Raw genomic sequence first — 25,825 nt, 5'->3', positions numbered from 1 at the left:
CTAAGGGAACTCCCATTTTCTTCATGTTTAATGTAATTGTATGATTGAGTTTACATCTGCCATTTAATTAATTTATTTTATGTGTAAAATTAATTGATTTCTTTACCCCCGAAGACTTGGCTTTTTTTTTTTTTTTTTTTTAAACTTATTTTTTTTGGCAGCACCTGCAATATGGAAAAGTTCCAGGGTCAGGGATTGAACTTGAGCCACAGCAATAACAAGGCTGTCTGAGCCACCAGGGAACTCCTACATCTATAACATTTTATCATTAAGTTATTTTCTTTTTGTCTCATCTTATTTTGTTCTTTTTAACATTTTTGAAGATGTTAAAAAGTGAAGGTGTTGAATTTTAAACATTAAATTTTAAACATTTAAACAGTGAAGGTGTTGAATTTTAAACATTAGAACCACCAGGGAGCTCCTGAAAATTTCTAAAATAAATACATAAGTAAGAACTTTGGGAGTTCCCTGGTTAGGATTTGGCATTTTCACTGCTGTAGCCTGGGTTCAATCCCTGGTCTGGGAACTGAGATCCCACATTAAGCCACCACAAGCTGCAGCCAAAAAAAGAAAAAAAATTGACTGATATTCAGATCCTTGGCCCAGTTTTTAATTAAGATCTATATATCTTTTTATTATTGAGTTGTGAAACTCTGTATGTATATTTTGGGTATAAGTCCCTTATCTTTGTAATTTGTATGTATTTCTTCTATTCTGTGGGGTTTTTTTACTTGACAATATCATTTGCAGGACAAAAGTTTTAAGGTGTGGAAAATTCCAATTTATCTATTATTTCTCTTCTTGACTCTGCTTTCGGTTTCATGTCTAAGAAACCATTATTCAACCTTAAGTCATGAAGAATTTACTCTGGTTTCATTCTAATAATTTTATAGGGAGTTCCTGTCATGGCTCAGCAGAAACAAATCTGACTAGTATCCAGGAGGATGCAGGTTTGATCCCTGCTCTTCCTTAGTGAGTTAATGATCTGGCATTTCCTTGAGCTGTGGTGTAGGTCACAGATGTGGCTTGGATCCCACGTTGCTGTGGCTCTGGTGTAGGCTGGCGGCTATAGCTCTGACTCAATCCCTAGCCTGGGAATCTCCATATGCCACGGGTGTAGCCCTAAAAAGAAAAAAAGAAAAAGAATTTTATAGTGATAAGTGCTTATATTTAAATATATGATCCATTTTGAGTTACTTTTATGTATCATGTGAATATATAAAGAAGAATTTTTAGTATATCATTTTTTTGAGACAAAGGCTGATCTTTATTATATAAGATGCACAAAATGAATTTCATGCAAATTAGAAACTTAAATGTAGAAGTCAAATTTTTTTTTTTTTTTTTGTCTTTTGTTGTTGTTGTTGTTGCTATTTCTTGGGCCGCTCCCGCGGCATATGGAGGTTCCCAGGCTAGGGGTTGAATTGGAGCTGTAGGCACCGGCCTACACCAGAGGCACAGCAACGCAGGATCCGAGCCGCGTCTGCAACCTACACCACAGCTCACAGCAACGCCGGATCCTTAACCCACTGAGCAAGGGCAGGGACCGAACCCACAACCTCATGGTTCCTAGTCGGATTCGTTAACCACTGCGCCACGATGGGAACTCCTAGAAGTCAAAATTTAAAAAATTTTCTGAAATAATATAAAATGTCTTTGTGAGGAGTTCCCGTCGTGGCGCAGTGGTTAATGAATCCGACTAGGAACCATGAGGTTGCGGGTTCGGTCCCTGCCCTTGCTCAGTGGGTTAAGGATCCGGCGTTGCCATGAGCTGTGGTGTAGGTTGCAGACGCGGCTCGGATCCCGTGTTGCTGTGGCTCTGGCATAGGCTGGCAGCTACAGCTCCAATTAGACCCCTAGCCTGGGAACCTCCATATGCCATGGGAGCGACCCAAGAAATGGCAAAAAGACAAAAAAAAAAAAAAAAGTCTTTGTGATCTCAGTTTAAGAAAATATTTCTTTAACCAGCTTTTTTTTTGAAATCTTTACATTTTTTATTTTACTTATTTATTTTTTATTTTTTTATTACTCAAATGAATTTATCACATCTGTAGTTGTATAATGATCATAACAATCTGATTTCACAGGATTTCCATCCCGCAGCCCAAGCACATCCCCGACCACCCAAACTGTCTCCTCTGGAGACCATAAGTTTTTCAGTGTCTGTGAGTCAGTATCTGTTCTGCAAAGTTCAGTCTGTCCTTTTTTCAGATTCCACATGTCAGTGAAAGCATTTGATGTTGGTGTCTCATTGTATGGCTGACTTCACTTAGCATGATAATTTCTAGGTCCATCCATGTTGCTGCAAATGCTGTTATTTCTTTCCTTTTAATGGCTGAGTAATATTCCATTGTGTATCTGTATCACCTCATCTTGATCCACCCCTCTGTCGACCAACAGTTAGGTTGTTTCCACATCTTGGCTATTGAAAATAGTGCTGCAATGAACATCGGAGTACATGTGTCTTTGCGAGTCGTGCTTTTCTCTGGGTAGATGCCCAGGAGTGGGATTTCTGGATCAAATGGGAGTTCTGTGTTTAGTTTTCTAAGGACTCTCCATACGGTTTTCCACAGTGGTTGCACCACTTTACAATCCCACCAACAGTGTCATAGGGTTCCTTTTTCTCCACACCCTCTCCAGCACTTCTTGTTTGTAGACTTTTGGATGCTGGCCATTCTGGCTGGTGTAAGCTGGTCCCTCATAGTGGTTTTGATTTGCATTTCTCTAATAATGAGTGATGTTGAACATGTTTTCATGTGTTTTTTTGGCCATGCGTATGTGTTCTTTGGAGAACTGTCTGTTTAGATCTTCTGCCCATTTTTTGATGGGTTTGTTTGTTTTTTTGATATGGAGCTGCAGAAGGTGTTTATAAATTTTGGTGATTAATTTCTTGTCAGTTGATTCACTTGCAAAGATTTTCTTCCATTCTGTGGGCTGTCTTTTGGTTTTGTTTAGGGTTTCCTTTGCTGTGCAGAAACTCTGAAGTTTGATTAGGTCCCATTTATTTTTGTTTTTGTTGTCAATACTCTGTGAGAGGTGGATCTGAGAAGATGTTGCTGTTGTTTAGGTCGGAGAGTGTTTGGCCTATGTTTTCTTCTAAGAGTTTTATAGTGTTTGGTCTTATATATCTAGGTCTTTGATCCATTTTGAGATTATTTTTGTGTATGGTGTTAGGGAGTGTTCTAATTTCCTTCTTTTCCATGTGGCTGTCCAGTTTTCCCAGCACCACTTATTGAACAGGCTGTCGTTTCTCCATTGTATAGTCTTGCCTCCTTTGTCATAGATTAGTTGCCTGTAGGTGCATGAGTTTAATTCTGGGCTTTCTATCCTGTTCCACTGATCTATATTTCTGTCTTTGTGCCAGTACCATGCAGTTTTGATGATTGTTGCTTTGTAGTATAGTCTTAAGTCCGGGAGCCTGATTCCTCCAGCTCCATTTTTTTTTTTCAGGATGTCTTTGGCTCTTCTGGGTCTTTAGTGCTTCCAAACAAAAGACCCAGAGTAGTATATCATTTTTATAAAACTCTGTTTGCATTGGTTTCTTAGTGTTCCTTCAGTGATTTCAATATATTTCCTTACATTTTTGCAGTCTACTTATTTAGCGTACCCACTTATATAATTAATATTGTATCACTTCTTTTTTAATAAGATTTTAATTTTTTCCATTATAGTTGATTTACAATGTTCTGTCAATTTCTTCTGTACAACAAAGTGACCCAGTCATTCATATATACATATTCTTTTTCTCACATTATATTGTATCACTTCTTGTTAAGTGTAGAAATCTTGAAATGATAGGTTCTTTTACATCACCTCTGTCCGTTGTCACTTATGCTGTTGTAATATATTTTAGACTTACATATATTATAAATTCCAAAATTCAGCGTCACAGTTTTCATTTTCAATAATCATATATATATATATATATATATATATATATATATATATATATATTTGTCTTTTCTAGGGCCGCACCTGCAGCATATGGAGGTTCCCTGGCTAGGGGTCCATTTGGAGCTATTGCTGCCAGCCTACGCCAGAGCCACAGCAACTGGGGATCTGAGCTGTGTCTGCGACCTACACCACAGCTTACTGTAACGCCAGATCCTTAACCCCCTGAGTGAGGCCCGGGATCAAACCCGCAACCTCATGGTTCCTAGTCCGATTCATTTCTGCTGCACCACGATGGGAACTCCAATTTCACCTTCATTTTGAGGATAAATTAGATATAGTATCCTGGACTGACAGTAGCACTTTAAAGATGTTTGTTTTACTTTTTTGGCTTCCATAGTTTATGATGAGTAATTAACTGTTTATTTGGTCACTGTTTCCCTGTATTTGATGTGTCATTTTCTCTTGGCTGCTTCAAGACATTTCTTTGTTTGCTTGTTAGAATTCACTGAGTTTTTTTTTTTTTTTTGGTGGTTTTTTCGGGCCATGCCCCATGGCATGTAGAAGTTCCTGGGCCAGGGATTGAACCTGCACTACAGAGCCATGCGTGAACTCACCAAGCTTGTTCTTTTTATTTTTTGGTCTTTTTAGGGCCACACCTTCAAAATATGGAAGTTCCCAGGCTAGTGGTCCAATTACAGCTATTGCTGCTGGCAGAAGCCACAGTCAGAGAAACGCCAGATCTGAGCTGCATCTGCAACCTAAACCATAGTTCACAGCAACACTGGATCCTTAACCTACTGAATGAGGCCAGGGATTGAGCCCATGTCCTCATGGCTACTAGTTTGGTTCGTTACCACTGAACCATACCAGGAACTCCCCCAAGCTTCTTAAATCCATAAATTTGTCTTAAAATAGAGGAAATTTTCATTATTTGTTCAAAATTTTCTTTCCTGCCGTATTCTCATATTCATATTCCTTCCCTCCCTTCCTCTTCCAGTCCTTTAGTCATACATTTTAGACTTCTTGATAATCTTCAGTATGTCGTTGAACCTCTCTCTTCATTTTTTTGACTGTTTTCTCTTTTTCAGATTAGATCCTATGTATTTTTTTTTTTTTTTTTTTTTTTTTTTTTGGTCTTTTTGCCATTTCTTGGGCTGCTCCTTTGGCATATGGAGGTTCCCAGGCTAGGGGTCGAATCGGAGCTGTAGCCACTGGCCTATGCCAGAGCCACAGCAACACGGGATCTGAGCTACGTCTGCAACCTACACCGCAGCTCAAGGCAACGCTGGATCCTTAACCCACTGAGCAAGGCCAGAGGTCGAACGCGCAACCTCATGGTTCCTAGTCGGATTTGTTAACCACTGAGCCACGATGGGGAACTCCTAGATCCTATCTATTGATACAGCTTTAAGCTCACTGACTTTTTCCTTTGTCGTCTTGATTCTGTGGTTAAGCCCACCTAATGAATTTTTCACTTCGTGTGTTATTATTTTTTGGCTATACCTGCATCATGCAGAAGTTTCTGGCCAGGGATTGAACCTGCACCACAGCAGCAACCCAAGCCACAATGGTGACAACACTGGATTCTTAACCTGCTAGGCCATCAGGGAATTCCTATGTATTATATTTTTAACTTCTAACATTTTTATTTAGTTATTTTCAATAGTTTCTTTTCCTCTGTTGAGATATCCTATTTCATTTACATTACATACATTTTCATTTATCTCCTTGGATTCAGTATAATAACTATTTTAAGGCCTAACTCCAGTGTCTAGGTCATTTTGAAGTTGATTTTCATTGATTATCTTTTATTTTGAGTATGATTAACAATTTTCTGCTTCTTCATAGATCAGGTAATTTGGGGTATTTCCTAGACATTGTGAATGTTTTATGTGGAAAGTCTGGTTTCTGTGATATTCTTTTTTTTTTTTTTTCATTTATAATGATTTTTATTTTTTCCATTAAAGCTGGTTTACAGTGTTCTGTCAATTTTCTACTGTACAACAAGGTGATTCAGTTACACATACATGTATACATTCTTTTTTCTTACATTATCATGCTCCATCATAAATGACTAGACAAAGTTCCCAGTGCTGTACAGCAGGATCTCATTTCTTATCCATTCCAAAGGCAATAGTTTGCATGGTTTCTGTTATATTCTTTTGAAGAAATTGATGCTGTTTTTATTAGGCAGTTAATTTGGTTGAACTCAAGCTACCTATTACATATTTTGAGCAGTTATTTAAATCTCATTTTATTTTCTTTCTTAACTGGGCATGGAAAGGTCGATCCAAGGTCACTGAGAGATATGGGCAGATTCTATACATAGAAATTTAGGGGTTCCCCCCTCTGGTTCTCCCCCCATTTGGATTCAGACTTCACTTTCCTGTTTGTTCTGAAGTTTATCTTTTGGTTCTTAAGTATTAACACTGCAGGAGCCATTATGGACTGACTGTGGCTTGTCTTCAGGCTAGAAGTCCTAGAGAAGGAGAGACTCTTTTTGTGCTAGTCACTTTCAAGTTTTGACTGCTGATGGGAAACCAGAATCTAGGTGCTTACTCTGTGTCAGGGTTTGTCTTTTATAAGCTTATTTAGTCATTTTAGAAGTAGAAATTCACTCTATCATGGATTTTAAAATGGGCAATGGCGTTCCCTTGTCTAGTGGTTAGGATTTGGCGCTTTTCACCACTGTGGCCCAGTTTCAGTCGCTGTTCTGGGAACCAAGATTAAGCTCATGAATTCTGAGGTCAAAAAAAAAATTGTCTTTGGTGTGGTGTTTCAAGTCATTGCAGCTATTATCTCTATTAGCATTAAGTGATTTCATCTTTGGCCTTCAGGAACCTCTTTAGATTGGTCCCTAAGTCCGTTCGACATGACTAAAGCAGTCTTTAGCTATTTGATAGAACAGGGTATTCCAAGTTTACTTGATCTAGACTTGAAATCAACCACTTCTTTCAGGAGCCCCTGGTTCCTTTGAGAAGTGCCGTGCAGAGAACCCAGCCTGAGTGCTAGTGGTGCTTATTTCTACTGATAGTCATGAGTCATTCTAAAATACAAGAAACAATAGGTTAATTTAGATGTATTTTTATCTTTTGCTTAAAAGAAGAAGAGATAACAATGGTAAGTGTTTCATCCTACAGGTATTTTTTCATGCCATAGACACATCTTTTATATGATATGAGGAAGGTCAAACTTAAAAACTTGAATTTATCCTTCTTATTATAGCCTCTTTTTTCAGTTATTATATTGTTGTGTTTTGTAATATAATAGTATTCACAGTCTGGGGAAGCCAGTATAGCTGAATGGATTGTTTACATAGCCACAGTCTCCTAAAGGTCATTATTTTGAGTGAACTTGATTTAGTGAGGTATAGTTTTATACTTTGGAAAAAGAATCTAATATAAGCTAGAAAATGTATTTGAAAATTAATGCCTATGTTATTAGGACAGAAAGTAGTTTCGTGTTTTCTTAAAATAGTACATGACGTAGAGAAGAGAACCACTTTGTCTAACTTCTACTTTTTTGGACTATTTCACTTAAAGGGTTTCTTTTTTCTTATTAAAACATAAGATCTTGGAATCCAAAAAACAAACGAATATATGTAACAAAACAGAAACAGACTCAGAGATAGAACAATTAAGTGTTTACTAGGGGAGAAGAAAGGGAGAAAGGTTAAGATGGGAATATGGGATTAAGAGATAACAAACTATTATGTATACAATGGAAATAAAAAGGCAGTAAGATCTGTAATATGTGGGTTTTTCTGTTTGTTTTTGTTTTTTTGTTTTTTGTGTTTTTGCCTTTTCTAGGGCCGCTCCCGCGGCATATGGAGGTTCCCAGGCTAGGGGTCTAATTGGAGCAGTAGCTGCCAGCCTATGCCAGAGCCACAGCAACACGGGATCCGAGCCGCGTCTGCAACCTACACCACAGCTCACGGCAATACCGGATCCTTAACCCACTGAGCAAGGGCAGGGACCGAACCCACAACCTCATGGTTCCTAGTTGGATTCGTTAACCACTGCGCCATTGCGGGAACTCCAGAAGACATAGTATTTTACTTAGCACATAGTTTTCTTTTAGAATTTTCTTCTGTGCATTTTTTTTTTTTTTTTTTTCTTTGTACTGGGCCTATGGCAGGTGGAAGTTCAGGCCAGGCGTCAATTCTGCCCCACAGCAGCAGCCCAAGTCTGTAGTGACAACCCCCTCTGCTACAAGAGAACTTCTCTGCATTTTTAAACTCATTTTAAATCTTTTAAAATACATCATTAGTTCCCTCATTGTTATACAGTTAGACTTTTAATACAATTTTTATTATAAACAGCCATGTAAGATATTTTTGTACACGTATTCTTGCATGTCATGAAAGTATATGAGTGATATAAAGATGACACATAGTACTTATTAAATATCATTTCTATCATATTTCCTTTGACTCTCTAGAAGTGAAATACCATTTCTGTCATATTTCCTTTGGCCCTCCATTTCTGTCGTATTTCCTTTGAATCATATTGCTAAATGGCTCTCTAAAAGAATTAGATTATAATGCCATTATTGGTATATGAAGGTATTCACTGCACTCTGAACATTAGGGATTATTTTTTTTAAGACAAGCTTTACTAACATAGTGGGCAAAAATGCCTTTTCTTTATGATTTTTATATTGATTTTTTTTAGATATGAGTAAGGCTAAATTCTCATAAATTGCTGCATATACTTCTCTTTAAATTGAAGTACAGTTAACTTACAATATTGTGTTTAAAGTGTATAACAAAATAATTCACCTATATGTGTGTATGTGTATTTACGAAGTCTTTTTGTGTGTGTGTGTCTTTTCTAGGGCCGCACTTGCAGCATATGGAGGTTGCCAGGCTAGGGGTCTAATTGGAGCTGTAGCTGCTGGCCTAAGCCAGAGACCAGCAACATGGGATCCAAGCTGTGTCTGCGACCTATACCACAGCTCATGGCAATGCCGGATCCTTAACCCACTGAGTGAGGCCAGGGATTGAACCCGAAATCTCATGGTTCCTTGTCAGATTCATTAACCACTGAGCTACAATGGAAACTCCTGTCTACCCATTCTTAATGTAACACTTTGCAGCTATTAACCCTAAACTCCCAGTCCATCCCACTCCCTCCCTCTCTCCCTTGGCAACCATAAGTCTGCTGTGCATGTCTGTGAGTCTGTTTCTGTTCTGTAAATAGGTTCATCCGTGCCATAGTTTAGATTCCACATATTAGTGATATCACGATATCTATGTTTCTCTTTCTGACTTAGTATGCGAATCTCTAGTTCCATCCATGATGCTGCAAATGGCATGATTTTGTTCATTTTATGACTGAGTAGTATTCCATTGTGTATATGTGCCACCTCTTCTTAATCCACTCATCTGTCAGTGGACATTTAGATTGTTTCCATGTCTTGGCCTATTGTGAATAGTGCTGCATTGAACACAGGGGTGCATGTATCTTTTTTTCTTTTTTTTTTTTTTTTTCTTTTGTCTTTTTGCTATTTCTAGGGCCTCTCCCGTGGCATATGGAGGTTCCCAGGCTAGGGGTCTAATCAGAGCTGTAGCCGCTGGCCTTCACCAGGGCCACAGCAACTCGGGATCCGAGCTGCGTCTGCAACCTACACCACAGCTCAGGGCGCGCCGGATCGTTAACCCACTGAGCAAGGGCAGGGATCGAACCCGAAACCTCATGGTTCCTAGTGGGAGTCGTTAACTGCTGAGCCACGACAGGAACTCCTTTGTTTTTTGTTTTTTTTTGATGCATATATCTTTTTGAATGAAGGTTATGTGTTGGTATATGCCCAGGAGTGGGACTGTTGGATCATATGGTATTTCTATATTTAGTTTTCTGAAAAATCTCCATACTGTTTTCCATAGTAGTTGTACCAACTAATATTCCCACAAACAGTGCAGAAGGGTTCTTTTTCTGCCACCTTTTCCAGCATTTGTTATTTGTAGTTTTTTTATTGATGGCCATTCTGACTAGGTGACTGTACCAATTTACATTCCTATCAGAGGTGTAGGAGAATTCCTTTTGCCTCCACACCCTCTCCAGCATTTATTATTTTTAGATTTTTTTTTCCCTTCTGCTGCCCCTGAAGCAAGGGGCAATTCCTGGCCAAGCTGGAGCTGTGTCCTACACTATAGCTACAGCAATGCTGGATCCTTAACCCGATACAGTGGGGATCAAACTATTGCCTCCACAGAAACAAGCCAGGTCATTAACCCACTGTGCCACAGCAGGAACTCCTATTTATAGACTTTTTGATGATTGTCACTCTGGTATAAGGTGATACCTCATTGTAGTTTTTTTTTTGTTTGTTTGTTTTAGGGCCCCATTTGTGGCATATGAAAGTTCCCAGGCTAGGGGCTGAATCAGAGCTGAAGCTGCCAGCCTATACCACAGCCATGGCAACTCAGGATCCGAGCCACATCTATGACTTATACCACACCTCATGGCAACGCCAGATCCCCAACCCACTGAGTGAGGCCAGGGATCAAACCTGCATGCTCATGGATACTAGTCAGATTCCTTTCCACTGCGCCACAATGGGAACTCCTTATTGTAGTGATATTGAGCATCTTTTCATGTGCCTGTTGGCTGTTTGCATTTTCTTTTTGGAAAAATATTTGCTCAGGAGTTCCCCCTCTCTTAGGTCACTGCAGAGGTACAAAGTTTGATCACTGTCTCAGCACAGTGGGTTAAAAGAACCGGCATTGTCACAGATGAGGTTCGTATTCAGCCCCTGGCCCTGGAACTTCAGTTTGCCGCAGGTGCGGCCATGGGGGAAAAAAAGGTCCTGTCCATTTTTTAATCAGATTGTTTGATTGATTGATTAATTGGCATCACCCACAGTGTGCAGAAGTTCCCAGGCCAGGGATCGATGTGCCCCACAGCAGAAACTCAAGCCCCGCTGCTGTGACAACAGACGATCCTTAACCTGCTACACCTCAAGGGAACTCTGGGTTGTTTGTGTTTTTGATGTTCATTTGTATGAGCCATTTATTTATGTTAGATATTAAGCCCCCATTGATCATATCATTCGCAAATATTTTCTCCTATTCTATAGATTGTCTTTTCATTTTGTCCATGGTTTCCTTTCTGTGCAAAAGCTTTTGAATTTGATTAGGTCTCATTTATTTATTTTTGCTTTAGTTTCCGTTACTCTAGGAGATGGATAAAAAAAAGTATCAATGTGGTTTATGTCAAATGGTGTTCTGCCTATGTTTCCCTTTAGGAATTTTATAGTATCCAGTCTTACATTTAGGTCTTTAATCCACTTTTAGTTTATTTTTGTGTATAGTGTTAGAGGATGTTGTAATTTCATTCTTTTACATGTAGCGGTCCAGTTTTCTCAGCACCATTTATTGAAGAGACTGCCATTTTCCCATTGTGTGTGTGTGTTTGTAGTTTTTTTTTGTTTTTTTGTTTTTTTTTTGTTTTTTTTTGTTTTGTTTTGACAGATCCTGCCTCAGGTTTACTTTTAAAACCCCATGCTGTCTACCAGCCCCATATAGACAGCAGCCCAGGCCTGATACTATTCATTCTTTTCTTACATTGGTAGATAAAAGCCGTTACTCTACAGCCTTTGTGGGGGCCTAGCACCTTTGGGAGCCTGAGCTGGCTATACCTTCATCTGCATCCTTTGGCTGGCAGAGCCTGAGACCCTTGGTGATATGAGCATGAGCACATTTCCCAAGCTTGGGGTGAGCAGTATAGGCAGATTGAGCACCTGCCACCCTTTGGAATCTTGGACTTGACCTCCTTGGCCTTTACAGGAGCCTTAATAGTCTCAGCACATGCACTCATGGCCTTAGTGTTGTTGGCCGGCTGCTTCTTTTTTTTTTTTAATTTTTAGGGCCACACAAAGACATATGGAAGTTCCCAGGCTAGTGGTCACATGGAAGCTGAAGCTGCCAGTCTATGCCATAGCCACAGCCACAGTGATGTGGAATCTGAGACACATCTGTGACATACAACGCAGCTCACGGCAACGCTGAGTCCTTAACCCACTGAGCAGGGCCAGGGATTGAATCCATGTCCTCATGGATACTAGCTGGGTTCATTACCACTGAGCCACAACAGGAACTCCCTGCATCTTCATTATTCTTCAGGCCCTTCTCGTGTTTCTTGGCAAAGTGCATGTTCCTTAAGAACTTGGGGTCCATCCCATTAAAGGGATTCATATCGTTGTGATCAGAGTTTCTTCTGTACCATTTCTGGTACCGAGTATGTGTGGTGTGGTTCTTGGACTTAACCATGTTTGCACTAGGGCAGGTTAATCCTGAAGTGCCTGGGGCCAGAAGAGAAAGAGCTCCATTCTGTTATATTCTTGACTCCTTTGTCATAGATTGATTGGCCAAAAGCATGTGGTTATATTTCTGGGCTTTCTATTCTGTTCTGTTGATCTGTGTGTCAGTTTTTTGTACCAGTGTTACACTGTTTTGATGACTGTAGCTTTGTAGTATAATCTGATATCAGGGCATGTGTTTCCTCCAACTCTGTTTTTTTTTTTTTTTTAAAAGATTGTTTTGGCTATTTGGGGTCTTTTATGTTTCTATACAAATTTTTAAATTATTTGTTCTGGTTTTGTGAAAAATGCCAGTAGTATTTTGATAGCATTTGCATTGAATCTGTTGATTGCTCTGGGTAGTATGATCATTTTAATAATATTGATTCTTCCAATCCAGGAACACAGTGTATCTTTTCATCTGCTTGTCTACTCTTCAGGTTTTTTCATTAGTGTTTTCAGAATATAGGTTTTTTACCTACTTAGGTAAGCTTATTCCTAGGTATTTGATTCTTTTTGATGTGATGATAAATGGGGTCGTTTCCTTAATTTCTCTCCTTTTCTCTCTTTTTTTTTTTTATGGCTGCACCCTCAGCATATGAAGTCCCCATGCTAGGGGTTGAGTCCAAGCCTCAGCTGCAACCTGTGTTACAGCTGTGGCAGTGCCAGAACCTCGAACCCAGTGTACTGGGCCAGGGATTGAATCTGTGCCCTGCAGCCATTCATGCTGCTGCAGTCTGATTCTCACTCACTGTGCCACAGTGGGAACTTCCATAATTTCTGCTTTTGATAGTTCCTTGTTAATGTATAAAAATGCAACAGATTTCTGTGAATTTATTTTGTATTCTGCAACTTTACCGAATTCATTGATGAGCTTTAGTAGTTTTCTGGTGGCATTTTAAGGATTTTCTATGTATAGTATCGTACCACCTGCAAACAGTGACAGTTTTATTTCTTCCTTTCCAGCTTTCATTTCTTTTTCTTTCCTTTTTCTGGCCATGGTGTGCAGTGGCTTGATGTGGGATCTCAGTTCTCAGACCAGGGATCGATCCTGGGCCACAGCAGAAAAAGCACCAAATCCTAACCATTAGACCACAAGGGAACTCCCCCTGAATTTCTGTATTTTTTTTCTTCCCTGATTGCTGTGGCTAGGACTTCTTAAACTATATTGATTAAAAGTGGTGATAGTGGGCATCCTTGTTTTGTTCCTAATCTTAGAGGAAATGCTTTCAACTTTTCACCATTGAGTATGATTTTAGCTGTGGGTTTGTTGTACATGGTTTTCTTTATGTTGAGCTATATTCCCTCTATGCCAGTTTTCTGGAGAGTTTTTATCATAAATGAGTGTTGAATTTTATCAAAAGCTAGATGAGAGTACCTGTTGTGACTCAGCCGTTTAAAATCCAACATAGTGTCCATGAGGACGAGTTTAGGGATCCTTGGCTTCACTCAGTGGGTTAAGGGTCCAGTGTTGCCGCAGACTGTGCCATAGGTCACAGATGTGTCTCAGATCTGGTGTTCTTGTGGCTGTGGTGTGGGCCTACAGTTACAGCTCCAATTCGGCCCCTAACCTGGGAACTTCGATATGTCAGAGGTGAGCCATAAAAAGGAATAAAAAAGCTTAATTAAAATTGAGGTGATCATATGGTTTTTATTCTTAAGGTTGTTAATGTGATGTATCACATTGATATGTGGATGTTAAAAAATCTTGCATCTTTGTTAAATTCCACTTGATCATGGTCTCTGGTGTGTTTAATTTATTGTTGGGGGAGGGGAAGTGAATCCAATTAGTGTCTTTGAAGATGGGGGTTTGATCCCTGGCCTCACTCAGTGGGTCTGGGATCTGGCATTGCCGTGAGTTGTGGTGTAGGTCACAGATGCACCTCGGTTCCCATGTTGCTGTAGCTGTGGTTAGGCCAGCAGCTGTAGCTCTGATTCGACCCCTAGTTAGGAATTTCCATATGCCGTGGATGCGGCTCTGAAAAGCAAAAGAAAAAAGAAAAAATTATTGTTGAATTTCTTTTGCTGGTATTTTGTTCAGAATTTTTGCATCTATGTTCATCAGTGATACTGGCCTGTAATTTTCTTTGTGTGTTATCTTTTTTTTTTTTTTTTTTTTTTTGTCTTTTTAGGGCCACATCTGAGGCACATGGAGGTTCCCAGGCTAGGGGTCGAATTGGAGCTATAGCTACTGGCCTATGCCACAGCCACAGCAACGCAGGATCCAAGCCCTGTCTGTAACCTACACCATAGCTCACAGCAATGTCAGATCCTTTAACCTGCTAAGCAAGGCCAGGGATCAAATGTTCGACCTCGTGGATGCTAGTCAGATTCATTTCCACTGAGCCACGATGGGAACTCCTGTGTGTGATAACTTTGTGTGGTTTTGGTATCAGGCTGATGGCCTCAGAATAAATAGGGAAGTCTTTTTTCTTGACAATTTTTTGGGAATACTTTGAGGAGGATAGGTGTTAACTCTAAATGTTAGGTGGAACCTGTGAATCCATCTGCTCCTGGGGACTTTTGTTTGTTGGGAATGTTTTAAAATTATTGATTCAACTTTTCTTTTTCTTCCTGATTCATTCTTGGGAGATGATAGATACCTTTTAAGAATTTGTCCCTTTTTTCTAAGTTTTCCATTTTATTGGCATATAGTTGCTTATAGTAGTCACTTATGAGCCTTTGTACTTCCTTTGTAACTTCTTTTTTTCATTTCTGGTTTTATTTATTCGAGTCTTCTCTCTTTTTTTCTTGGTAAATCTGCGTAACAGTTTATCAATTTTGTTTATCTTTTCTAAGAACCAGCATTTAGTTTCATTGAGCTTATCTGTTTTTTCTTTTAGTTTCCATTTCATTTATTTGTTTGTTTGTTGTTTGCTTTTGTCTTTTTAGGGCTGTACCTGTGGCATAAGGAAATTCCCAGACAACAGGGTTGAATTGGAGCCATAGCTGCCTACACCACCGCCACAGCAATGCCAGATCCAAGGTGCACCCACGATCTATGCTGCAGCTTGCAGCAACACCAGATCCTTAATCCGCTGAGCAAGGCCAGGGGTGGAACCCTCGTCCTCATGGATCCTAGCTTAAACTTCTGAGCCACAATTGGAACTAGATTTATATTATTTTTACTCTGATCTTCATGACTTCTTTCATTGCACTAACTGTTGGTTTTGTCTATTCTTGTTTCTGTAGCTTTTTTAGGTGTAAGGTTAATTTTTTTTTTTTTTTTTTTTTTTTTTTTTAGTGGTAGTACCCATATGGAAGTGCCTGGGCCAGAGATGGAATTTGAGCTGCAGCTGCAACCTATGCTGTCACTGCAGCAATGCTGAATCCTTTAACCCACTGTGCCAGGCTGGGGATCAAACCTGTGCCTTCCCAGCCACCTGAGCTGCTGCAGTTGGATTCTTAGCTCACTCTGACAGCAGGAACTTCTAGGTTATGTTGTTTATTTGAGATTTTTTTCACACTGAGGCAAGCTTTTATTGCTGTAAACTTTCCTCTTAAAATTGCTTTTGCTGAGTGCCGTTGGTGTTGGGTTGTGAAGTTTTTGTTACCATTTGTCTGGGTATTTTTTATTTTCTCTTTGATTAGTTCTGTGATCCATTGATTGTTTAGTGGCATATTGTTTAGTCTCCATGTGTTTGCAGTTTTTTTCTTGTAGTTGGTTTCTAGTCTCATAGTGTAGGAAAAGATTCTTTTTTTTTTTTTTTTTTTTTTTGTTGTTGTTGTTGTTGTTGCTCTTTCTTGGGCCGCTCCCGCGGCATATGGAGGTTCCCAGGCTAGGGGTTGAATCGGAGCTGTAGCCACCGGCCTACGCCAGAGCCACAGCAACGTGGGATCCGAGCCGCGTCTGCAACCTACACCACAGCTCACGGCAACGCCAGATCGTTAACCCACTGAGCAAGGGCAGGGACCGAACCCGCAACCTCATGGTTCCTAGTCGGATTCGTTAACCACTGCACCACGATGGGAACTCCGGAAGATTCTTAATATCATTTCTCTTTCGTAAAATTTACCAAGGCTTGTTTGTGGCCTAGCATGTGATCTGTCCTGGAGAATGTTCTAGGTGTACTTGAAAACAGTGTGTATTCTGCTTTCAAATGGAATGCATTATAAATATCAATTAATTCTATCTTGTCTAATGTGTCATTTAAGGCCCATGTTTCCTTGTGATTTTGTTGAGATGATCTGTCCATTGATAAAAGTGGGGTGTGAGAGTCCTCCACTATTACTGTGTTACTGTCAATTATTCCTTCTATGTTTGTTAACATTTGCTTTATATATTGTGGTGCCTCTATGTTGAGTTCATACACATTTATCATTATTATATCTTCTTGGATTGATCCCTCGATCATTATGTAGTGTCCTTCTATATCTCTTGTTAGTCTTTGTATTAAAGTCCTTTTTGTCTTTTCCTTTTTTTGATTTTATTTTATTTTTTTAATCACATCTGTAGTTGTATAATGATCATCACAATACAATTTCACAGGATTTCCACCCCGCAACCCCAGCACATCTCCTAAAGTCCTTTTTGTCTGACATAAATGTTTATATTCCAGCTTTGTTTGAATTTCTCTTTGTGTGGGATACCTTTTCCATCCCTCACTTTCAGACTGCGTGTGTATGTCTCTAGGTCTGCAGTGTGTATCTTACTTAATCGGCAGTACATACATAGGTCTTATTTCTCTTTCCATTTAGCTAGTCTTTTGTTTGGAGCATTTGGTTCATTTATATTTAAAGTCTTTTTTTTTTTTTTTTTTTTTGCCTTTTCTAGGGCCGCTCCCTTGGCACATGGAGGCTCCCAGGCTAGGGGTATATCAGAGCTGTAGCCGCTGGCCTACACCAGAGCCACAGCTACGCAGGATCCAAGCCGCATCTGCAACCCACACCACAGCTCACGGCAACGCCAGATTCCCCAACCCACTGAGTAAGGCCAGGGATCGAACCCGCAACCCCTAGTCGGATTCATTAACCACTGCGCCACGACGGGAATGCCTATATTTAAAGTCATTTTTGACATGTATTCTTATTACCTTTTGTTTGCATTTATAGTTACACAATGATCATCACAACCCAATTTTATAGCATTTCCATCCCAAACACACAGCTCATCCTCCACCCCCAACCTGTCTCATTTGGAAACCATAAGTTTTTCAAAGTCTGTGAGTCAGTATCTGTCTGTTCTGCAAAGACGTTCATTGTGTCCTTTTTTTAGATTTCACATGTCAGTGACAGCATTTGATTTTGGACCTTTTGTTAGTTGTTTTGGATTTGTTTTTGTAGCCAGGCACCCTGCCCCCAATTTCTTCTTACTTTGTTTTCTTTTCTTTCTTTAGGGCTATGTTTGGGTTTGGATTCCTTTTTCTTTTTTGTGTATGTATCTGTTATGGATTTTTAGTTTGCAGTTACCATGAGGTTTTCTTTCTTTTGTTTTTTTTTGCATTTTAGGGCTGTACCCCTGGGATATGAACGTTCCCAGGCTAGGGGCTAAGTCAGAGCTACAGCTGCCAGCCTTTACCACAGCCACAGCAATGTTGTATCTAAGCCGTATCTGCAACCTATATAGTTCACGGCAGTGCCGTATCCTTTGACCCACTAAGCAATGCCAGGGATTGCAAACTTATGGTTCCTAGTTGGATTCATTTCTGCTACACCACAATGGGAACTCCACCATGAGGTTTTGAATAGTGGTTCATACATATATGCTCTTGTTTATGTTTGATTGTTTTAAGTTCCTGATCTCTTAATTTCTTTTTCTTTCTTTCTTTCTTTCTTTTTTTTTTTTGGTTTTTTAGGTCCACACCCACAGCATATGGATGTTCCCAGGTTCCCAGGCTAGGAATTTAATTGGAGCTATTGCTGCTGGCCTATGCCACAGCCACAGCAATGCCAGATCCAAGCTGTGTCTGCGACTTATTGAGCTATTGCTGCTGGCCTATGCCATAGCTCACAGCAATGCCGGATCCATAACCCACTGAGCAAGGCCAGGGATTGAACCTGCAACCTCCTGGCTCCTAGTAGGATTTGTTTCTGCTGTGCCATGATGGGAACTCTTGATCTCTTAATATCAAATGCATTGTGGATATTCTGCATTTGTACTTTCCTCCCCTCATGATTACTGTTTTGCTATTTTACATTCAATTGTTCTGTGTAACTCTTACCTACTTATTGTGGATATAGATAATTTTACTAGTTTTGTCTTTTAATCTTCCTAGTAGCTCATTGTGTACTTATTCCCTATTTTAATTTTCTGCTCGTATTTTCCTTTGTAACTCATTTGTATTGCTATGTTATATGCTTCAAACTCTTTGGAGAGCAAGGAAGGTGTAAAGAGTAGTCATATATGACGTCCAGGAGTATAGTCGTCATGGTTAGATAGTTTTATTGAAACTCTTTTTGATTTTTATAATTAGTCAACTTGTCAGTAGTGAAAGGAAATGGCAATACTGGCTTGATATTTATTTCTGGTTTTAAATTGTGGGAGTGGTGGGGAGAGGGATCCAGAATAACTTCTGAGTACCACTGTGGTTGAATCATAAGAGTAAGTAGAATTATTATAGCAGTTCCTTCCAGAGGCTGGTCAGTAAATGTGAGACCAGGCCTTCCCCCTAAATCAGTAAATCACATTTCTGAATTAGGGAGTACCTATGTGGCTCAATGCGTTAAGGATTCAGTGTTGTCTGTCACTGCAGTGGCTCAGGTTGCATGCCATGGGTGCAGGTAAAAAAAAAAAAATTCAAAGGTTGAGTTTGGCTGTTTATTTTAGAAGAAACCACATCCAACTGTCTATATAGTTATCTTTTTTGATTCTAGACAGAAACTAAAGGGATAGACACAAGTATTTAAAACTGTTTCCCAGTCCTATGTTGAGCAAATCTTTTTGTTTTTATTAATGTAACCTTTAGAAAAGGAATCATGGCAGGAATTTAAATTTTAAGTAAAATTTACTTTTTAAAAAAGTTGTTATTACATGGCACTCTGAGGAATATCGCATGTCAAGGAAAATTACTGGGTGAGGATTATTTGAAATAGTCTTGGTGGAAACTACTACAAATGGCTGCTTCCACGTTTTTAATGGTTTTGTAGTTACAGGGAAGACGTTGTAGTTTGGTAATCTGAAAAATCTTTTTGTTTCCCCCTCCCTTTTTTAATAGAGATGTGAACTGTGTCCTCATAAGGATGGAGCTTTAAAAAGAACAGATAATGGCGGTAAGTGCAGAGAATTTTGAAAAAAATTTTTGCTGAAAACTGAAGTGGGAAAGTATTTAAAAAATATCTGGGAGTTCATATTCTAGCAAATAGTGTTTGCCACTCAAATACTTTTAACAGTACTGCATGTAATTTATGAAGTCTTTTTTTTTTTCCTTTTTGGTCTTTTTGTCTTTTCTAGTGCCGCACCTGCAACATATGGAGGTTCCCAGGATAGGGGTCTAATTGGAGCTGTAGCCACCGGCCTATGCCAGAGCCACAGCAATGCGGGATCAGAGCTGTGTCTGTGACCTACACCACAGCTCATGGCAACGCCGGATCCTTAACCCACTGAGCAAGGCCAGGGATCATATCTGCAACCTCATGGTTCCTAATTGGATTCATTAACCACTGTGCCACAACGGGAACTCCTAACGAAGTCTTTTTTTAACTGAAATACAATTTTTCTGTTTTGGACAGACTTAAGGTTTTTTTTTTTTTCTTTTTTTAACTTCAGAATAATCCACAAACTTCTAATTAAAATCTTTATTTGTTTTAATGGATGCATCTTCTTATTTTAGAAATTATTGGCGTTCTCTTCTGTTGCAATGGGTTAAGAGTTCAGCATTGTGACTGCTGTGGCATGGGTTCGATCCCTGACCTGAGAACTTTCATATGCTGGGAATGCAGTGGAAAAAAAATTATTGTTGGGAAAAGAAGCCACTTGTTGTTGTTGTTGTAGAGATAAAATCAGCTATTTTGATTCCTTCTCTTTTGTGTGTCGTTAGACAAATGACATTTCTCATGAATGTTAATTTTAACACTTGCATGCAGTTCTTCGTTGCTTGATTATGTAGAAATTCTGGGTTTTAAATTTTGGTGTGCTTTCCTGAGGACCCTTTTGTATTTCCCATTTTCAATTACCTTTCTTAAGAAATCTACTACAAATTCTACTTGATATTTCAGTACCATCCTTAAATATGTAGATATTAATTTATTAAACTGTGATATACTATGAAAATTAAGTAATTAATGAAGAAACTCAAAAAACTAGAGCTAAAACTACTATTAGTATATGCGTCCATTTTAGACCACCAACTCTGTATATTTTGGTATAGAAAAAAGTCGTGGCATGAGTAAATAAAAGGGAAAAATGCAATGTTTCTCGCTAGCACTTTATGTATATTTTAAAATTTAATGTTTAGACTGTCATATTATCCAAAATTTCAAATATTAACCATCCCTCCTGTTCCTGTTCACCATCTGTCTAGTTTTTCAGCAACTTTTCTGCGACCAACATAGTTACTATTAATTTTTGCATATACAGATAAATATGAATAGAGAAATATTTTCTGTAACTTGTGTGTGAATTGATGACTATTACACATACTCTCTTATGTCTTAAGTTTTTTTCCCTGAACAGTTTATCTGTTAGTGATACAGAACTTTCTTTTTCACTATGTTATGTAGTTAGTCACCTGTTGATGGACTTTCTAATCTTTTGCTTTTATGACTAATGCTTGTATATATGTCATTTTGCTTGTATGCAAGGACATCTATAGGATTATTTTTATCCCCAGAAGTGTAACTGTTGTGCCAAGGAGATTTTGCAATTATTTTGGTAGATATTCCCAAATTATTCTCCTTGGTGGTTATACTAATTTGTGTTCCCAGCAGCAGTGAACAAAAAACCTATTCTTCATACCTTTGGTGAACGTTGGTATCTCAGAGCAGTCATTGTGCATTTCTCTCATTATGAGTGAAGTTGAGCATCTTTTTATGTTTTTAAGAGCAAGTCAATTTGTATTGTCCCTTCTGTAGTTGATCTCTTCATATGCTTTTTGTGTTTGGTTGTTGATTTTTTTCTCTTTGATTTGTTGGAGCTTTCGTAGGAGCACCTCATATATTAGGCTTTTTAGATGAGTTGGAATAACATTGGGTTATAATAGGCAAAGGGGGAAGCAGACACAGGTATATCAGGAATTTGCTTTGTAAAGTTTGAATGGTAGGCCTTCTGAGAGGTGGAGCTTATGGTTTAGCAAGATTTTCTTTGCTTTCCTTCTCTCCTGTCTTTTCCCTTTCCTTCCCTTCTTCCTTGCCTTGACTTTGTTCCTTCTCCTTCTCTCCCTTTTTCCACCCTCCTCCTTCCCCTCCCTCTCACTCCTCTCTTCTCCCCCTTCCTCCCTTTTTCTTATACTTAGGACTTAATCCTCTTGGTTGTGGGGAGCCATTGAAGTTGAGGAATAACATGAGTTTTCTATTTTAGAAAGATAACTTTTGGCAGCATTGTGGTTTATGAATTGGAAGCGAATGAGACCAGACCAAGTATAGAAAAGAAAGGTGGAGCAGGATCATAGTGCATTTAGTATACTTAAAGTCAGCTATATGGTCTAGAGGGTTGAGAGAGAGAAAAAAAACAACAATTTAAATTATATAGGTAATTCAGTTCGCTGTTTTATTCACTGAGCTGATATTCTAGGCATGCCTATGTGGGATTGCCTTGTGAATGATTGTAAGACTTTCCCAACCATCATTAACAAAGAATTGAAGTGTACTATCAAGGGGGCCAAGAGGTGGTCTGCTTACTTATATTTTGAAGAGAGAATTTTATGTTATTTTATTATTATTATTTTTTTGGCTGCAGCCCACATTGGCTTGATTTGGGATCTTAGTTCCCAGACCAGAGATTAAACCCAGGGTGCAGCAGTGGAATTGTTGAGTCCTAACCACTAGACCAGCAGGGAACTCCGAAGAGGAACTTTTAACATGAGTTGAGGGCCATTGATAGACACTATCTGAACAGTTAGAAGAACTCGAATACAGCAGGGTTGTATATTCACAACTCTGTATAGTATAATGTACTTTCTCTACTAGAATTTTAAAGGGTTTTTATGGATAGTTTTGTTTATATATACGTTTTTTGGCTTTATGCTCTGATGTTAGAGTCTAAATTTCTTTTTTTTTTTCCTTTTTGGGGTTGCACCTGTGGCATATAGAGATTCCCAGGCTAGGGGTTGAATCAGAGCTACACCTGCTGGCCTATGCCACAGCCACAGCAGTGCAGGATCTGAGCAGCATCTGTGACCTACTCCACAGCTCATGGCAACTCCAGATCCTTAACTCACTCAGTGAGGCCAGGGATCAAACCCACAACCTCACGGTTCCTAGTTGGATTCGTTTCTGCTGTGCTACAATTCTAACTCCTGATGTTGGAATCTTTAGTCCACATAGATAAGACAGTAGGTCCAAAGGAGAGATTGAGGAACTGTTTGAGACAGAAGAAGTAGGAGGGATAAAAGTGAGTTACTAGAAGTGGTAAATTTTTACAGGCTTTTTTTTTTTTTTTTTTTTTGGTCTTATGGAAGTTCCCAGGCTAGGGGTCGAATTGGAGCTTTAGCTGCCCACCTACGCCACAGCCACTCAGGATCTGAGCTGAGTCTGTGACATACACCCTAGATCATGGCCGTGCCGGATCCTTAACCCACTGAGCGAGGTCAGGGATCAAACTTGCAACCCCACGGATACTAGTTGGGTTCGTTTCCATCAAACCATGTTGGGAACTCCCTGCAGTCGGATTCTTAAGCCAGTGTGACACAGCAGGAAGTCCTGTTGCAGTTTTTTATAGCTGCTCTAGGACACTGATATACTTGAGAATAATTACAGTTACATTCATTGTACTGTTATTTTGTTTTCTTCTGTTTTCTTACTTTGGGGGTATTTGATATCATACTGGCCTCATAGAATGAGTTAGGAAGAGTGCCCCTGTTTGTTTTGTGTGTGTGTGTGTGTGTATGTGTGTGTGTGTGTGTGTGTGTGTCTTTTTAGGTCTGCACCCACAGCATATGGAAGTTCCCAGGCTAGGGGTCAATTGGAGCTGTAGCTGCTGGCCTACCCCACAGCCAGAGCAACATGGGATCCAAGTCGCATCTGTGACCTATACCACAGCTTGCAGCAACACTGCTGGATCCTTAACCCACTGAGCAAGGCCAAGGATCAAACCCATATCTTCATGGATACTAGTCGGGTTCATTTCTGGTGAGATACAACGGGAACTCCCTAAGTGTACCCTCTTCAATTTCCTTTGGAAGAGTTTGAGAAGGATTTGTATTATTGGTGCTTTAAATATTTGGTAGAATTCACTTATGAAGGCATCTAGTCCTGGGCTTTTCTTTGTTTGGAGGTTTTTGCTTGTTGATTGATTCAGTCTCTTGTTATAGATATGTTTCTTTTTCTTGAGTCAGTTTTGTTAGCTTATGTGTTTCTAGGAATTTGTCCATTTCATATAGGTTATCCAATTTGTGGCATTTGCTCATGTTATTCTCTTAAAATTCTTTTTATTTTTGTTAAGGTTAATGATAATATCTCCACTCTGATTTTTGATTTTAGTAATTTGATTCTTTTTTTTCTTAGTTTATCAGTTTTAGAGTTCCCTGGTGGCTCATCAGGGTAAGGATCTGGTCATGTCACTGCTGTACTGTGGGTTTGATCCTTGGCGTGGGAACCTGTGTATACCATGGGTGTGGCCCAAAAAAAATTTGGTCAACTTTGTTGATGTTGTCAAAGAACTTTTGGTTTTGTTGATTGTCCCTGTTATTTTTGTTTTTCTATTTTATCTCCACTACACCCTTTTCTTCCTTCTGCTGGCTTTGGGTTTAGTTTTCTTTTTTCCTGCTTCTTTAAGGTAGGTATATAATTAGTTTATTGATTTGAGAAGGTCTTTGCTTTTTTTAAGCAGCTTTATTGGGATATAGTTTATGTCATATATCTCACTCATTTCAAGTGTTCAACTTATATTTCCTTTCAATACTTACTAATATGTGCAGTACACCACAGTCAATTTTAGAACATTTTTATCACTTCAGAAAGAAACCTTGTATTTTTTTAAAATTTACTGTAATTTTATTTTTTATATCACTCAATGAATTTATTACATTTATAGTTGTACAACAATCATCACAACCAAATTTTATAGCATTACCATCCCAAACCCTCAGTGCATCCCCCCGACCGCCCAAACTGTCTCCTCCAGAGACGATAAGTTTTTCAATGTCTGTGAGTCAGTATCTGTTCTGCAAAGAAGTTCATTGTGTTCTTTTTTTAGATTCCACCTATAAGTGATAGCATTTGATGTTGGTGTCTCACTGTCTGACTGACTTCACTTAGCATGATAATTTCTAGGTCCACCCATGTTGCTGCAAATGCTGTTATTTCTTTCCTTTTAATGGCTGAGTAATATTCCATTGTGTATCTGTATCACATCTTCTTGATCCACCCCTCTGTCGACGGACAGTTAGGTTGTTTCCACATCTTGGCTATTGAAAATAGTGCTGCAATGAACATCGGAGTACATGTGTCTTTGCGAGTCGTGCTTTTCTCTGGGTAGATGCCCAGGAGTGGGATTTCTGGATCAAATGGGAGTTTGTGTGTTTAGTTTTCTAAGGACTCTCCATACGGTTTTCCACAGTGGTTGCACCACTTTACAATCCCACCAACAGTGTCATAGGGTTCCTTTTTCTCCACACCCTCTCCAGCACTTCTTGTTTGTAGACTTTTGGATGCTGGCCATTCTGGCTGGTGTAAGCTGGTCCCTCATAGTGGTTTTGATTTGCATTTCTCTAATAATGAGTGATGTTGAACATGTTTTCATGTGTTTTTTTGGCCATGCGTATGTGTTCTTTGGAGAACTGTCTGTTTAGATCTTCTGCCCATTTTTTGATGGGTTTGTTTGTTTTTTTGATATGGAGCTGCAGAAGGTGTTTATAAATTTTGGTGATTAATTTCTTGTCAGTTGATTCACTTGCAAAGATTTTCTTCCATTCTGTGGGCTGTCTTTTGGTTTTGTTTAGGGATTCCTTTGCTGTGCAGAAATTCTGAAGTTTGATTATGGGTTCCTCTAAGAGTTTTATAGTAATTTGTTCTTATATCTAGGTCTTTGATCCATTTTGAGATTATTTTTGTGTATGGTGTTAGGGAGTGTTCTAATTTCCTTCTTTTCCATGTGGCTGTCCAGTTTTCCCAGCACCACTTATTGAACAGGCTGTCGTTTCTCCATTGTATAGTCTTGCCTCCTTTGTCATAGATTAGTTGCCTGTAGGTGCATGAGTTTAATTCTGGGCTTTCTATCCTGTTCCACTGATCTATATTTCTGTCTTTGTGCCAGTACCATGCAGTTTTGATGATTGTTGCTTTGTAGTATAGTCTTAAGTCCGGGAGCCTGATTCCTCCAGCTCCGTTTTCCTTTTTCAGGATGTCTTTGCTGTATTATATATATATATATATATATATATATATACAGGCAACTATATTCAGCATAAAGAAGTGTAATGGGAAGAATCTGGAGTGTGTGTGTGTATGTATGTATATCACTTTGCTGTACACCAGGAACTAACACACCATTATAAATCACCTATACTTCAATTTTTTTTTTTATTTTTGTGAGGTGAGT

The 25,825-nt window shown here is 39.1% G+C and overlaps 1 protein-coding gene across 50 annotated transcripts in view; it reads left to right on the top strand.

The window, feature by feature from the left end:
* MLLT10 (MLLT10 histone lysine methyltransferase DOT1L cofactor) overlaps window positions 1-25,825 on the top strand; it is a 244,119-nt gene that overhangs the window by 50,043 nt on the left and 168,251 nt on the right. For all 50 annotated transcript variants that reach the window (XM_084980343.1, XM_084980363.1, XM_084980336.1 and 47 more), the window contains one exon: window positions 19,347-19,401. In XM_084980343.1, coding sequence (XP_084836469.1) covers window positions 19,396-19,401 — 6 coding nt within the window. In that variant the 5' untranslated portion in view covers window positions 19,347-19,395. The remainder of the gene's footprint in view (window positions 1-19,346; window positions 19,402-25,825) is intronic.

Source organism: Sus scrofa, chromosome 10 (assembly GCF_054392235.1).
Source record: "Sus scrofa isolate SSC_HxYL_T2T_F1_AM1 chromosome 10, Sscrofa_HxYL_maternal_Yorkshire_Landrace_v2.0, whole genome shotgun sequence".
Classification (NCBI taxonomy): Eukaryota; Metazoa; Chordata; class Mammalia; order Artiodactyla; family Suidae; genus Sus; species Sus scrofa.
The sequence above is the reverse complement of the archived record's forward strand: the minus strand, read 5'-3'. Positions and strand labels throughout refer to the sequence as shown.